The following is a 15922-nucleotide window of genomic DNA, read 5'->3' as shown; positions in this document are numbered from 1 at the left end:
AAGAAACACTGTAAAGTAGTCCAAACTATTCCAACAGACTTTTAGATCACAGACTGTAGTGCTACAGAGTGAGTCCGTTTTTGTTTTATTAACAGTTTCTGTCATGGTCAGAAAGACCTGGACTCCTGTTGTGTTTACACTGGTGTCACGCTCATAGGTAGAAAAGATAGGAAAACATATATGTGGGTTTTGCTGGGATTCTTATGCCAGTCACTTAAACATTGGGATCCTACAAGAAACATTATGAATTTATCATGAAACTACCATGGCACTTTGTAGAGCAGACCTGCCTCAAGATCGAACACTAGCGCTAGATTTCTCGCCTTGGTTTAAAAACTCGATGCATGAGTAGTTGGCTCAACTGGTTTGTGAATGAGTTTGATTGTAATCAAGAAAACGATGCGCAGAAAACTGAAGATGTTACAGTAAATAATGTTCTGTGCTGTGGTTAGAATAGATGTATGATGAATGAAGTACGGGTAAGTGTGAGAATAAGTTATCATTTAAGGTTTATGATTGTGGTTAGAAATACATTACCTTTACTCCATTTTACAATTAGTCAATCAACTTTCTGGATGTATCATATTTGTTGGAGTAGTTTCAAAGCAGCAGTATTTTCAGTATTTTTTTAGAGGCAAAGCTACTTTTACCACATTACACTGAGCTTTTAAGGGCCCATTTGATAAAGTTTGACATTGATCCAAATATGACCCATCGTTCTTATTCCTTTTTTTTTAACCCAAGTGAATTTAGAGTGTAAAGTATAGGGGAGTCATAACATTAACCTGAGTGACTCCTTCCCTCTCCACCACAGTCAGTAATCTCCTCACAACTATTGCTGGGATCTCGCTGTCAGGTTGAGGTCAAATCCAAAACAAATACACATGAACACTCACCCTGCTAATAGAGAAGGTGACCCCGGGCTTTCCGGAACACACGCCCATGAAGCAGAAGCGCAGCTGCCAGTAGAACAAATGTTCACAGATGAAGGTGATAAGTGACAGAACCATGGCAGCCCCAAGCATGTAGAAGACCCCTGCCATGTTGTCCACATCCAGCTGACTGCTCATAACCTCATTCTTCTCATTGTGGCAGATACCTGTCAGCCATAAAGCCTCAAACTCTTCCATCTCACCTAGAAGAAGCAGAGATACAGTATGTTTGCAGAAGTTAGTAATTGTTAGCTCTTCAGGGGGTTTGCCTCAGGTGACACTGCATCAAAGTGTGAGTGGAGAAGGACATATTTTTTCGGGTGGCTAGTTGTTGCCAAAAACAGCTCAGGTCTCAAGTATGGGGAACAAATGTCACGTTGCATTATTTTAACTGAACGCCTCACAGAAGATCATCCTCATTAGGGATTGCTTATGCAAGGCTGATCGTTCTTTGTTATTTAAAAAAAAAAACAAAAACAAAACAATTGCCTTCTGGGACTTGACAATCCTCAGGGAGGAAGTTAGCATGGTCATGTGAGAAGTATTTCCACCCTAAAATGTGTCCATCTTATTTCCATATCCCTGGGGGCTGCCAAGGGGGGAGGACACGTCCACAGAGATTTGCTGGATTTGCCCCAATGGTTTGTTTTTCTTTGGTATGAGTGAGTGAGAGAGAGAGAGAGAGAGAGAGAGAGAGAGAGAGAGAGAGAGAGAGAGAGAGAGAGAGAGAGAGAGAGACAGAGAGAGAGACAGAGAGAGAGATCAAGAGGGGAATATTGTCTTCAATGCCTGCCTAATTCGATAATATTGTTTGTGCAAATGAGCATAAATGAGCCAATCCTAGAGAGGTGTTAACACATTTAATGTGAGGTCCCTCGATCTAATTGATTACTTTCAGATAAATGGCTTTCCCATTTTTATCGTGAGTGTTAATGAGATTGGCTCATCTACATGCAGAGCATTACAAACAACTGACTGCTAAACTATGTGACTTGTTCTGAATGCCATCATTGGTCAGTCTATATAATAATTACAGCCAGTGCAAGCGAACGGTCAGTCCTGTGACTTAATATTAATGCACATATTGCTCAATCTAATGATTCTACTTGCTCTTGTTTGGCAGAATTCCGGAAAATTGCATCGTCGTATCACTGGCGAGTTATACCCCATGATTGTAATATCACAGACGAGTGCAGAGAATCTGGAAGAGGGAGCGTTGCACTGCTGTAGGAGTGGTCACAGCCGACTTCAATCATAGCCAATGAAAGTGTCTATTTTCGTTCTCTTTAAATGTGGCATGCTAGTCAGTAGTGTCGTGCCAAATTAAATCACAAATGATTCAAGATTCTCGCTACTGTGATTCAAAGTCAATATAAAATATTCCAAAACCAGTTTCATAACCAAATAAATAGGGCAAAGCCGCTTTATATCGGCTTCCGTGTAACTACACGGGATGCGCACTGCCAAGGAAAAGAACAATATCCTGTCTGAGGCCAACTTCAAAATAAGCACACAAATACATTGACATCAATGCAGTGGCTGTAGTATGCTTTTATTTTGGCCTTCACAGTGGTGGTTGCTACGTGTTAGCTTTACTTCTTGCGATACAACGAAACACCATTAAAAAATATCATACTAAATTGCTGATTAAGAATGCTTATAAACCAGTAATCAATTATGCTGTCTTTATACAATACTGCACTAGACTAATTAGCGCTAGCCGCTAATTACGTGGTGCAATAAAATGTAGTCAGATACAGTATTTCATACTCAAATGGAATAAAAGTCCATCAATCCAATAATCGTTAACAACTGCAAATATCTAAACAATGTGGGCTTCCAATCAATAAAATCTATAAAAGTTGCTATGTATTAAGAAGAATTATGGGGTGAAATTAACTTTGATATTTTACTTTATTACAATAAATGGTTCATCAAGTCACATAGGTTTACAATACCTTATCAAATGACAAGTCTTCCATCTTTAATTTTCATGGTCGATATGTCAATGAATCAAAATACAGAATAGAATAGCAGTTATGGTCCACACTTGTGGAAAAGGGCACTTTCCCAAGGATTCAAAAATGAATAAATAAAAAAAGACACTTTAATGTCTCCATTTGTCACTCTGTCTAGCGAAGCAAAAAAAAACCCATTGTGATTCTTTGCACAGTTAACAACTGAAGGAGAAATCATTGTCAATCTAATAAATTTTAATTAAAAATTCTTTTTTTTATGAAAATTGATTTTAATTTAAACCGTGGTCCCGAAAATCAGAATCGAATTGTACCTGGAGAAAGTCAACGATTTTCAACCCTGCTAGCTAGGCTCAAATGTTTCATCTAGGCTATGAAAAGTCTATTTGAAGTCCACCCCCAATACCGTTCATTCGTATGCCCACAAATAGCAATGACCTGCTGGCCACAAGGTTGATTTGAAACAATGTTGCATTCAGTTCATTGATTACTACCATCGATCATTGGCTTTTAGCTCACTGTTCACAAAATATATTTATGAATGAAATATTTCTGATATCCGCTACACAAATCCGCGAAACTCAGATTCTGTCTTAATCAAACCAAACTAGGCCAGCTGAATTGAATTGTATTTACATCTGGTCTGAGAGGGCAGGAGTTAATTCAGGCCAACTTTCTGGCATCAAACTGTAACTGCCTGGTTCCTCTCCAAGGACACACCCTTACAGAAATGCCCAGCTTGGTGCAGACCGATCTGACAAATGGGCAAAGGAGCAGCCTTTCGCTTGCTTAAGTCGCGTTACGCTAGCGCTGGCGGAGCTAAACGGTGACCAGGGCCACCCTTTTGGCCATTCCCACATCGAAGGGAAAATTTTGATGTCTCTAATTTTTCCGTCATTTTTACGTGTACTGTTTGAAGTATTCTTAGATCCTTTGATACCTGCCACAGATTGTTATTATGAAGTCTCCCATCAGTGAGGTGTTGTGTCACTCTCACTCACCACCTCAAAGGAAAATTTATGGCTACACCTCTATCATGTGATTTAATATATTTGTTAACAATGTTCCGTCTACATTGTTTCTAAACATAGATTGGTCAATCATCAGATTTATTCTACATGCCCATTAGTCAGTCTACATGTCCTTGGCACAAGTTGACAGCAGTAGATTTAGGACACAAAAGATCAATTTCTCACATTTCACATTATTTATTTGAATGAATTTAGAGATTTGGACTAAATTATGAATTAAATTAGTTCCCATCCCATTTTAGCGCTATATGCCTGACGGCTACACTTAGTAAACGTGGCTCAAAGTGACTCGAAGCTATGAAGCTTTGATAGCATTGCAGGCTTCATGAATCTCTCAGCTGCAAGTTGCAAAGTTGTCATCACAAATGAACACAAATCACAAATGAACTTACATTTGCTCCCCACATTTAGATGAGTGAGAACACATAATCATTCAAGGCCTCACCGTCTCCAAACAGCATGAGGATGGCGAGGTCCACAGCTCGTTTCCAGCCTGAGTCTTTCTGAATGGCGATGCCGTAGCCGGTGGAGGCAAACACCTTGCCGCTGCCAATAGTGACCAGCTTGCAGCCCTCATCCCTTCCCGCCATGTAGTTCAGTACAGCAGCATCATAGATGAAGGCATCCAGTTTGCTGCAGAGCACGGCAGCAGAATGGAAGAAGATGCTACACTTTTAAAAAATATTTTACACTGAATCATTACAAGTTTGGACACACCTTCTCATTCAATGTGTTTTGTTTATTTTTATGACTATTTACATTGCAGATTTTCTCTGACGGCATCAGAACAATGAGTGAACACGTGGCGTTATGTACTTAACAGAAAAACGTGAATTAAATAAATGCATGGTTTATATCATAGATTCCTCAAAATAGCCACCCTTTGCTGTGATTACTCTTTGCATTCTCTCGATGACTTCAAGAAGTAGTCACCTGAAATGGTTTTCACTTCACCGATGTGTCTTATCAGGGTCGCCTAGTGGAATTTCTTGCTATATCAACGGGATTGGCCCATCAGTTGTGTTGTGCAGATGTCATGTTAATACACACCAGACAACCCCATTTGTCGTCAACTGTTAAAATGTACGTCAAAATTTGGCTACCTAAAGCAAACCAAGTGACCATCATTATCTTGAGAAGTTGAATGAGAAGGTGTTTCCTATATGTTCTTGTCTACCTTCCTGCATATATATTTACCATATGTTTTGTCACACAAGAGATGAACCCCATCTCAGTTGACTTTGGGTCGGAGGCAAAGAGCACCCTTGACTTGAATTGTTAGAAGCACATTTTCTTGGAAAATTTGCTTAGTTCTCATTGTAATCGATGAGATGTAAAATAAAAGTATTATTAGTTTATTTGATTGCATTTGACAAGCAACCGGTTCAGGGTGTTCGATGCCTACTGCCCGTATGGAATAGCTAGCAAGCTATCGACCCTAGCAACCCTAGTGCGGATAAGCGGTAGAAATGGATGGATGGAAGGATAGTCTATTTAACCCCTACATGAGCTGTCACTTTACCGTGGTGGAAGGGTTCATGTGTCCCAATTACCTTAGGGGCTAAGTGTTCCGGGGCATTATCCTCCTGGCAGGGTCACCCACGGCAAACAGGTCCTTGGTCAGGGACCAGAAAAACACTGCTCATAGACCCCTTATGACAAATACAACAACTGGAGAGTTTCCCTTGCCTAGACGTGCATTACCAAGGTCCCTCTCTGCATGTTTTGGACACTTGAGTGAATAGAAGGGAGTATCTGTCAATTGATTAACACTGGACACACTGCTGGGAGTAACCTGGGAGTAACCTGTCAGAAGTAGTTTCAACTCCCTCCTCCGGCAGAATTTCTCCCACTCACGGGAGAGGCTGCTGATAGATGTTGGGGTCGTAAGGTAGTTGATGCCTGTCGTGGAGGCAATCCCCGCTGTTGGTCACTAGTGGTAAGGGATGCCGTTAAGCTAAAGAAAGAGTCCTGTCGAACCTTTTTGGCCTGTGGGACTGCAGAGGCAGCCGACAGTTACCAATTGACCAAGCAGAGTGCGGCTTCAGAGGTCACTGAGGTAAAAATGGATGTGGGAGACGGGGCACATAGAGTCCGAGTGGACCATTTTCTGTGCTTCTATCGTCGAGGCTGATCGGAGTCCTTTCGGGCCTTTTTGCCTGTGGGACTGTGGAAGCAGATGACAGGTACCGACTGCAATGTGCGGTTTCAGAGGTCACCGAGGCAAAAAGTCAGATTGGGCAGGGTGAGGCTATGGAAAATGCCATCTTCTCCTCGTTGAGAAAAGCCAGTTGAGGTGACTCGAGCATCTGGTTAGGATGGCTCCTGGACACCATCCTGCTGAGGTGTTCCTGGCATGTACCACCAAGAGGAGGCCTTGGGATGACCCACGATTTGCCGGAGAGAATTTGGCCTTGTCTATATGTAACCAGGACTATTTAAACTCACATAGCTTTGCTTATTGTAAAAAATCACTGTTACATTAATCCACACAGTGCGGTTTCATTCATTTAATAAGCATGCCAAGCGGCTAGGCAGCAGTAGCGTTGCCAAATTTTGTCCAAGCAGAAAGAACTTCTGATTCGTCTGTGTCTTTGGTGGGAAATAGAGTGATGATGCAAACCTTCAATTTATGCTTGCAAAACGCGAACACAAATCTGGAGAATTTGGCAGTCTTCGAGACCTTCGGTTTTGATGAAAAAAAGAAAACAAAACGGGTATGTCTAGCAATTAGAACACTCTGGAGGGATTTACCACTCGTTTGCAAGAACTCTGGCTAAGTGCAAACTATTCTTTGTCTCTCGGGTGGCCTGTGGGAACACCTGGGGATCCCCCCAGAAAAGATGGACAAAGTGGCAGGGAGCGGGAAATTTGGGCTTCCCAGCTAAAGCTGCTGCCCCTGAATGAGCAGTAGAAAATGGACTGGATGGATGGATGGATGTTTTCTTTGAATCTACTGATGCTATGACAACACAATTTCATACTGTAATGTGGATTTTGAACTCAATTAATAGCTTGTGATCACAGGATGGAGGCACTTTATCAGCCTTCCTGATATAAGAAAATCATCTCTGAGTGATTTGACAGCTCATCGACGAGACGCTTTCCAACTGGCCAGCACACGATGCCTTTGGGCTCTACTAATTCAGAATGATCTCTAATGGAGGGTAACTGTCACATCATATTTGCATTTTCAATGTAAACACTGGATGAGTTATTAGTTAGCTTGGAGAGGCGGTCACCGCAACTTCAGTTTGCTGCTATGCCCACCCACACTTGCTCTTTCTCGATCTCCCTCTTCTATGTCCTTCATCATATTTTCTTGTGATTGCATCATTATAGAAACTCTTTTTTTCTTCTGCCTTTCATCGGCCATCTCAGGCCCTCCATTCATCTCCCCTGTGAAACCGCTCGCCGTCCTCATCCTCCTCACCCGGTCTTGAGACTGTACAGAGCCTCGTCCACATTTTTCTGGTGGAAGCTGGTCATGTAGCTGTGCATGTCCCGGTAGTTGTTGCGGATGTTGCGTTCAGTGCTCCCGTTGGGCACGGTGCCAAAGCGGAACGGCGGCGAGAACTCGTTAGGCTTCTGGAACTGTTGTTGTTGAAGTTGGGAGTGGGGGTGGCGGTTTCCGGAAAAAGAAACCACAAAGAGAAAATGACAGAGGAGTGCTCGTTAGCATAGAAAAGGCACTGAGACGCATCAAATAGCCTTTAATGCACTGTTGAGCAGAGGACAGAACAATGCTTTGGGAAGCCTAAATTAGCTAAATGTTTGGAGTCGTGATCAGAGGGCTGACGTACATGGGAGAATCTCAAGGATGTACTAAAAATCAACTCAAAAACACTCTGCAGCTCATTAAACCGACTATACAAATTCCTAAACAGCGAGAAAAAGACAAATTGATTAATATTAATATCTGCTTTTAGAAATGAGAATACTGCTATTGCTTAACTCCTTGTGTTGTTTGATCAAAAAGTTGAAACTTCTTAATTGGCAGCCTTAACAAGAGTTTTAAAAGAACAATGTGTGAAGTGATGATGAAAAGACGTGGGACGTTAAGTAAAGCAGACAGACTCGCATTTTAGAAAGGAAGACTTTAGCTTTCTCATACTGTCATAAATCGGCACTTACTATCAAAGTGAAGGTTTGCATTTCACAGATTTTATGATGGAAATTATTTCTGTTTGCATGACAAATTAAAATATCTTAGAAGCGATTGACCTTTGCATCCAACCGTCATTAATAGCAAAGACAATGATAATGATGGTACAGTGTTAAACATGTTTTTACAGTTATATGAAAGTTACTAATGAATGAATTAATCAATTTGTCATATTTGAACACTCATAAACAAGAAAGAAACTTTTGTTGTGTGTCCTAATTTTTTCCTGCCATAGTAACAGCAAATTTAGAAGAGAAAAAAGATGCTTTCCCATTTTTGGCGGCTTGTGTTAATTTTTGTGTTGAATCCCACATCACAGCTAATGCTTATTCTTGAGCATATTATAAATTAATATAAATGAAGCAATTAAAAAGCTGATTTGGATAAAAAAATATATTTATACCATATAATCCAAATAAAATCTTTTTCTTCTTAAACAGACCAGTTCAATTTTTTCACATATACGTAACTATATTATGATATTAATATGTTCAGTTTTCTCTGTTATATAATCACATACACACACACACACACACACACGAACGTACACACCCATTCTCATATTGGTATTTTACAAATAATAATAAAACATGACAAAAATAAGTAACAGATGAGTGTACTGAGTGTACGATTGCCCTTGCACATTTATCAACAGCAGTTTCCCTCACTCATCTTTTCTCCTCTAACTCAGGCAATGGGTGAACAGTACGCTTATGCCCAATGCAAGTTGTTTGTCAAACGGAAAAAAAGATGAGAAAAAAAGACAACATATCCAGACGCTTCAAAGAGTTGGCTCTTTGAAGTAAAAGACAGGAGCATTTGCGACAGAATCCCTTGAGGCCGACACATCAGAGCATTAGTGAGTTTCATGACATCATCTTCCTTGGACTGTTTCAGACAATTATCACATTTTGGGTTCAATTTCAAGCTCAACTGAAGCTATAATAGAGTGACTTAAAGTTCAAGGTTATGAGTGCCAAGCACATGATGACGTAAATGCATATAGGCAGATGCCGCATCAACAGAAAAGATGCTGGTTGCATCAAAGTTCATGGCGCTTTTTTGTTTTTACTATTAAAGCTTTTTTTTTTTAAATGAGTTTTACAAAGTAGTTGTTTAGTTTTGAAGGATTAGTAAAGATACCTTTCGAACGATAATGTATAAGTAGGCACTCTGCAAGTACTGTAGGCTTAATCGCTTCACTTATTACACTGGCATGACTGTAAAAAAATGTAAAATTCAAGTTGAAGCACTGTCTGAATTGTTACAAGGGGTCTAACCTCCACTGAAATACTAAGACAACATCCAAAATACCAATAATATCCTCCTCTTCTGAGAAGGTTCCATTCTGTCCTTGCTGCACATTTACATTCTGTTCCAGCACCCAAGAAACACCCTGCATTAGAGGTATTCCCACCTTTTTGTCTGACAGGCCCGACACCTGGTCCACATACTCCTCCTGGATCATGAAGGCTGCCAGGTTGGCAGTGTAGGAAGCCAGGAAGATGACAGCAAAGAAGGCCCACACAGATACCATGATCTTACTGGTTGTGCCTTTGGGATTCTGCACCGGAACAGAGTTATTGAACACCAGACCCCAGAGCAGCCAGATGGCCTTTCCGATGGTGAAGGAGGGCCCGCCGGGTTCTGGGGAGCAGGAGAAGAAAACAATGCATGAAGAGAAGAAGGTGGGAGGGAGCCACAATGCTGAGGAAAGAACTTGGTGGACACACTGTTGATTTTTAGTTTGGTGGCGTCTACTTGCCACCCATTTTATTAGGCTCCCCTGTGGAGTCTAGTACTGAACCACATATAACTGATGGAGACGACAGAGACATCACTGGCGACGTGAAATATTAAAGTGTTTCTTTTTTTATATACGTATTTCTGCCATAATCATCAAAATTAATACAAAGATATTTCATTTTGGGTGAGATAACTAAACTAAGATAAAAGTTTCACTTTTTGAAACAACTCATTGAAATAGGTTGACTTCCCTTGATGTTCATTCTTTTGATACCTAATTGCAAATCAGGTATAGAATGATAAACACACAATCATAATTTGTATTAAATAGTATCAGATATGGGCTGCACGGTAGAGGGGTGGTTATCATGTCTACCTCACAGTTCAGAGTCCGAGGACCAATTCCAACTTGCTCTGGCCTCCCTGTGTGGAGTTTGCATGTTTCATTTGATTATTATTATTCATGTCATTCAAGTGACATCAAACATCATCTTCTTCTAAAATATTGTAAGTAGTACCGGTAAGTACATTAAGAATGTTGGGAATCGTAACAAACATTGCTTCATTTTGCCATATGGAAAAGTCTTAAAAAACATTCAATAACTTGTTATTCTTTTTAGAACATAAGTAATTATGAGCGTGCAGACTTGACATACATTGGCTAGCACACATGTACTTTGCTTCTGATATGTTTTGAAAAAAAAGCAATCACATCTATCAAATTGCAAATGCATTCTATTCTATTTTAAGATGCAGCCCCTTGCAACTGTAATATCCTAAGCGCTAGTGTGCGCTATAAAGCTGATGTGCTCTCCAGAAATGGTGTGTGTGTGTGTGTGTGTGTGTGTGTGTGTGTGTATGGGGGGGGGGGGGGGGGGGGGTCGTGGTAGGGTGATTGAGCCGCTCTTTAGAAAGACTTGAGTCCCATCATTCACAGTGAAGAGCCGTGAAAAAAGACTCGGTTTGTTTATGAACGTCACATCACTACAGTAAAAAGCTGGTATAATAAAAGAAACGGGGCTCTCTGTATGACGCAATGCATTTTCACACACGAGCAAACCACATACTCCAAAATAAACATACTGTAAAAAGAATGCCTCTGACAGTGCCAGATTAACTGAACATGCAGCTTCAGCAGGCAGACGTAATATTGTGGCCGCAGCCGCAAAAGGGTCAACCTTAATCGTTGGAGACTCTGTTCTGTGTGTGTGGGTGTGTGTGCGGAGTTAGGTAGGCAGATTGGCATGACAAGTGGGAAGAGGGTAAAATGAGGAGGGGGCAGGGCCAGACATGCTACTATTCTTGCACATCTGGAGCAGGAATATGCCCAGGACACCAGCCTTACATAAGCTTGTGTTTGCGCCCATCATACAGTAGCCATTTAGAAAGGACTAAATGAGGAAATGTTACACCAACTCAAACACACATTTCGGCCCCTTGAGCAAAAAAAAGAAGGCTGCGAACAGTGATAAAACACTTTTACAGATTAGAGATTTTATCTTGAGTGGCTGCTGTTGCACCAGGCCAATTCCATCCTGACAATCGGTCTATATAAAACCTACAGGAAAAGCTAAGAAATCGAATTTGCTGACTTTGATGGGAAAATTGATTGAAACTGGCCCACTGCCGGGGACTGCATTTGACACGCAGTGGGCAGCGGCGCTGCGTTCTGCCACGCATTGTTCAAACTGACAAATATTTTCAGTGCACGGTAATTGCGTATCAGAAAAAGTGCATTCGGCCTTTTTACAAACTGGGAGGAGAAGGTGGTGTAATGCTGGAGCAATACTTGAGAGAGGCACAATAAAAGTGCTGTTAGTGTGGAAACATGGGATCCTTTTGCTCAGTATTTTGACACTCAAGTGATTCGTTTTATTAAGTCTCCTTATTTAAAAAAAAAAAAACTCAAGTGAGTGATGTTGGAGGTAAATGCTCCACCAGTAAAACCTCACAGCTCTCCTCATGGGTGATAATACAAAATTGAAAATTCAAGTTAACTCAACGGGGCGGTAAATGACTCAGCGCGACAGTTTTTTCTGTGTGTGTGCGTGCGTGAGTGCATGCAAGCCAGTCTCACCTCTGCCGTCTGCCAGGCAGCGATTGTAACCCACCGGGCTGAAGTACTCAAATACAAACACAGCCACAGCGGACACGATCAGCAGCATCACAAACATCATAACCCATACGTCTGCACTGAAGGGCTCTGCAACACAAGGACAGTGTTGGGTTAGCATTGCAACAAACTGTAATCAATTCGCAGTCAAACTGTCATTTCAAACTGAATTTGCTGCAATTTTTGCCAATCGGATTTTTCAAAATGGGTCTCGATTGACAGCTAGCACTGTATATATTAGGAATCAGGTAACTCTGGTAAATAATATATTTGGGTGAGATACGCAGAGGCTTTTTTCATGCAAACATGTAGGAAACATTACTTGGTGGTCAGATGACATGATGATTTGGCATTAAAGTAGCCGGCTTTTTATATGTTAATGTTGCCAAGAATCAGCTTAATTAATCGCAATTAAAATTCGATTAATTGTGCAGCCCTAATATACACCAAAGTAAGTTGTTTACAAAGACCTTTGGCAGAGACTTGGAATTTTATATTGACAGTAACCAGAACAACACAAGTGTAACTGAGGCAGCTCTTAATATTGATTTAATTAGACATAATTTGATGATTTGAACAGATAATTTTTTACCATTAACGTGTCTTTTTTTTTTTTTTTTTTAAACAAAGGGTAAGTCCCCCGCCAAATCTCCCCTGAAGTGTTTTCTCACCTAAGAAGGCAGAGGGTGACACAGTCCCATTGCTACGGGAAACCATGACGCTAATTCCTGTCTCGATGAAGGGCACGGAGAAGTCGATGACCTCGGACCGCTCCTCGTTGATGGTGAGCGAGCCCACTGCCATGTGAGCGTTCTTAAGCACCACCTGACACACGCATGCACACAGACCCATGGGTGGACATGGTCACTGAATGCAATGCAGTGTAAGAGAACTTAATGTAAGGAATTAAAAATTATATCTCCGCAGTAGAAAAAGAACGATTGTTACTGTGCAGGACACAACCTAGATCTTGACCTCCTTAACAATGGTCCAGGTGTATTCAGCCTTAAATTCTATAATATGGCATCAGGCTATCAATAACAATGTAAAATACGTATGCAGTAATTGTATGCTCATTATATTTCTTTCTCAGGTGTCATCATCTTCTATGGTCCCTTCTATGGTAACTTGATACATGCAGGTCATTGTTGCACTTTCCATGACCATAACCTCTATGTAAAACACATGCACCTTATAAAAAAGTGCATCACTGCATATAGTGGGGTTATTAACTGCATATCAGGTCGCAAAGCTTAACTGTCTTCTGTTAAAATGATATTAATGTTTCCTGTACCTTGCAATGATCAATGTGGTGGCACATCAGAATGATTCTTAATGGCTTGATAATGCCTCTCGTCGTGTATAATTGGACACACAAGCGCAGTTTCCCTCTCTATCTCCCATTAGCGATTCCAATGTGCTCCAACCGAGGTTGTGTGGAGCTGGAGACTCGCATTTCCTTAGGCTAGGTGGAAAGGGAACATGCGCTTGATGATGTGAAATAGGCAGACAACTTTCAGATAATTTAATTAGGCCTATCAAAAACTAAATTCCTGCAGGCATAATGGCAACTTTTCCCAGCAGATGTATCAACAACAAACATCTGTGGAGTGGAATGGAGTGATTGGCATGACAAAATAAAAGCAAGAAATTCCAGAAAAGGCCGTTTTTCTTTGTTGCTCATTTCCATATCAGTTTCAATAGAAAGAAAGGCAAAGAAATCAGACAAATTCAGTCAATGTTCAATATTTCTCAGGAACAGAAAAACGTGTCTCCGTGTTCTGATGTTTTTTTTTTTTTTTTACATATTTTTACACAGGTATCTTATGCAGGTATTATGATCATGATAGATGATGATAAGTTCCAGGATTGGTGTCAAAAAGGACACATTTCATACCGAAACATCTACTAAGTTTTTAAACCAGCATGTTAACAAAGCGATCCTGCAGCAGTTGCTTTTTCAGTGCGTGAGAAGAGGCGAGATTTGTGGCCACATAACAGTGCCCTTAGCATCTGACAATTCCTGACCGAGAAGTACTTTAAGATGCTGGCGCAATATCCTTACTCATGCAAACTGGCTTTGTGTCATTTTCACTTTTTTCCGTATGCCTTAAGGGGGTCGTCAAGGGTACTTGTTTTGAACATGTGATGACAACAAAATGGCCGTGATGACAGGATCCAGAAATAATTTTTCCATTAGTGCATAGAGTGGCAGAGAAGACTGTGAAAGTGGTTTGAATTCTTGAGTATTATTTCAAAGGGGAAAAAAAATGGCCATTTATAAATTTGAGTTCACTTTCACTAGTTTGAGGAAATTCAATAAAAAAATACCCCAACTGGGAAACAGATTTTTTTCATGGTACAAAAAATGAAAAGAGGTTGGCAAAAATGTGAAATGTCTAACATCTTGACTCCTTTTAGAGCTTTGTGAGCACATTTCATTTACCAAGGACATGAACTAAAACTACTACTACAGCTCTACTGAGATTTTGACATGGGCCAAAAGTGACACCTACCACTTGTGGCGTCAACATGACCGTTGGCACGTTGCGCTGGAAAGAATATAGAAATACACTGCAACAACACTGGCGAATGAAGTATCTTCTGTGCATGCATGTGAAGTAATAACCCTCCAAAATACCGACAGCGATGGTCACCACTTCTCATTGTTAGAAAAACTCAACTGAAAATGCATATTGCTATCATTTTTTGCCCATGTAGAACTCCCACACGGAGCAAACCCTCATGTTCTTGACAGTTTCATACAAATATTTATTTTTAGCACTCGGCATCTAGTGCAACCTGATGATCGTAGAAGGGGGGTGCTCCCACCCGCGTTCCCTTCTGAAGGTTTCTTGTTTTCCCCAGATGGGGTTTTTGGGTTTTTCCTTCCCCTTGTGGGAGCTTTGTTCAGGGGATGCTGTTGTGTATTTATGACGTTCTACATGACCTTTTCACATGTGAAGCCCTTTTGAGACTGTGGTGATTTAGGGCTATACAAATAAACTTGACCTGACAAATCTCTCGCACCATAGCGATGAAATCATCTTCTCGCTCTCCCATTCAGACAGGCGTTGTATGTCCTGGAAGGTGACGATGTGCAAACTTAGCAAAATTGTCAAGGCTTTCCTTCGGTTATTGTTTATCTGTGTTCATCGCTTCCTGTTTTTGCCAGGAATCAAAGCGGTCAAATGTCACAATGGTCCAACACCAATTCAACAAGCTGAATCTGCTGAAAATATGCTTGATGCGCCGCCAACGGCTCCGATGTGACGTTTTTTTTTTCAACTACTTAAAAAGCACATACCCGCATGTGAAAATTCACTTTGTACATACATTTGTCACATAATACAAATGTGCTCAATCGAAATTACGATTCCACTTGATTCACAACATTCTATTCTAACATTATATTTAATTTTTCACATGACCACTTTATTCAATTATTCAAATACATTATTAATCATTTTAGTTTTTCCCATTAGATTGCAACTATGTTTGCATAAAATGAAGAATTTAAAATTGCAGCAATTTTATTTGGATTTTTTTTTTTCCTTCGCAACAATATGACTGGTCACACGAAATCGTAAAATACTAATTTTGTATAACTATTGTCAGGAAAATGTTAAATCACGGCATTCAGACATGAGTAAAATCATGTTATAATTTGTGAGTTGACGATAAATTTTTATTGTATTACAGGAAAATAAAGTCCTCACCTCTCCAACCATGCCATTCCACGTCCCGTTCACCTTCTTTCCATGTTTACCGTTAGTAACCAGGTAGAGGTCGTAGGTGAACTTGACCGCCTTGGCAATTTTCTTCAGGATGTCGATGCAAAAACCTTTGCAGCAACGCTTTATGTAGATGCCCGCGTCACCTGTTTGGTTGCTGGCAGGTGAGAGGGAGAGGACGGATTTAAATCTCAAACGTTAAAAACAAACAGTAAATGACGCTAC

General features: G+C 40.6%; 1 protein-coding gene across 1 annotated transcript in view; it reads right to left on the bottom strand.

Moving 5' to 3' along the window:
- grin2bb (glutamate receptor, ionotropic, N-methyl D-aspartate 2B, genome duplicate b) overlaps positions 1-15922 on the bottom strand; it is a 76955-nt gene that overhangs the window by 5334 nt on the left and 55699 nt on the right. Inside the window, exons 7-13 of the mRNA XM_088419314.1 lie at positions 15683-15854; positions 12635-12788; positions 11928-12053; positions 9522-9751; positions 7373-7533; positions 4385-4572; positions 897-1135 (exon numbers count right to left, since the gene is read on the bottom strand). Coding sequence (XP_088275440.1) covers positions 897-1135; positions 4385-4572; positions 7373-7533; positions 9522-9751; positions 11928-12053; positions 12635-12788; positions 15683-15854 — 1270 coding nt within the window. The remainder of the gene's footprint in view (positions 1-896; positions 1136-4384; positions 4573-7372; positions 7534-9521; positions 9752-11927; positions 12054-12634; positions 12789-15682; positions 15855-15922) is intronic.

This window comes from Hippichthys cyanospilos, chromosome 7, assembly GCF_059441005.1.
Source record: "Hippichthys cyanospilos isolate Australia breed blue-spotted pipefish chromosome 7, RoL_Hcya_1.0, whole genome shotgun sequence".
Taxonomy (NCBI): domain Eukaryota; kingdom Metazoa; phylum Chordata; class Actinopteri; order Syngnathiformes; family Syngnathidae; genus Hippichthys; species Hippichthys cyanospilos.
This window is presented reverse-complemented; position numbering and strand designations above follow the sequence as displayed.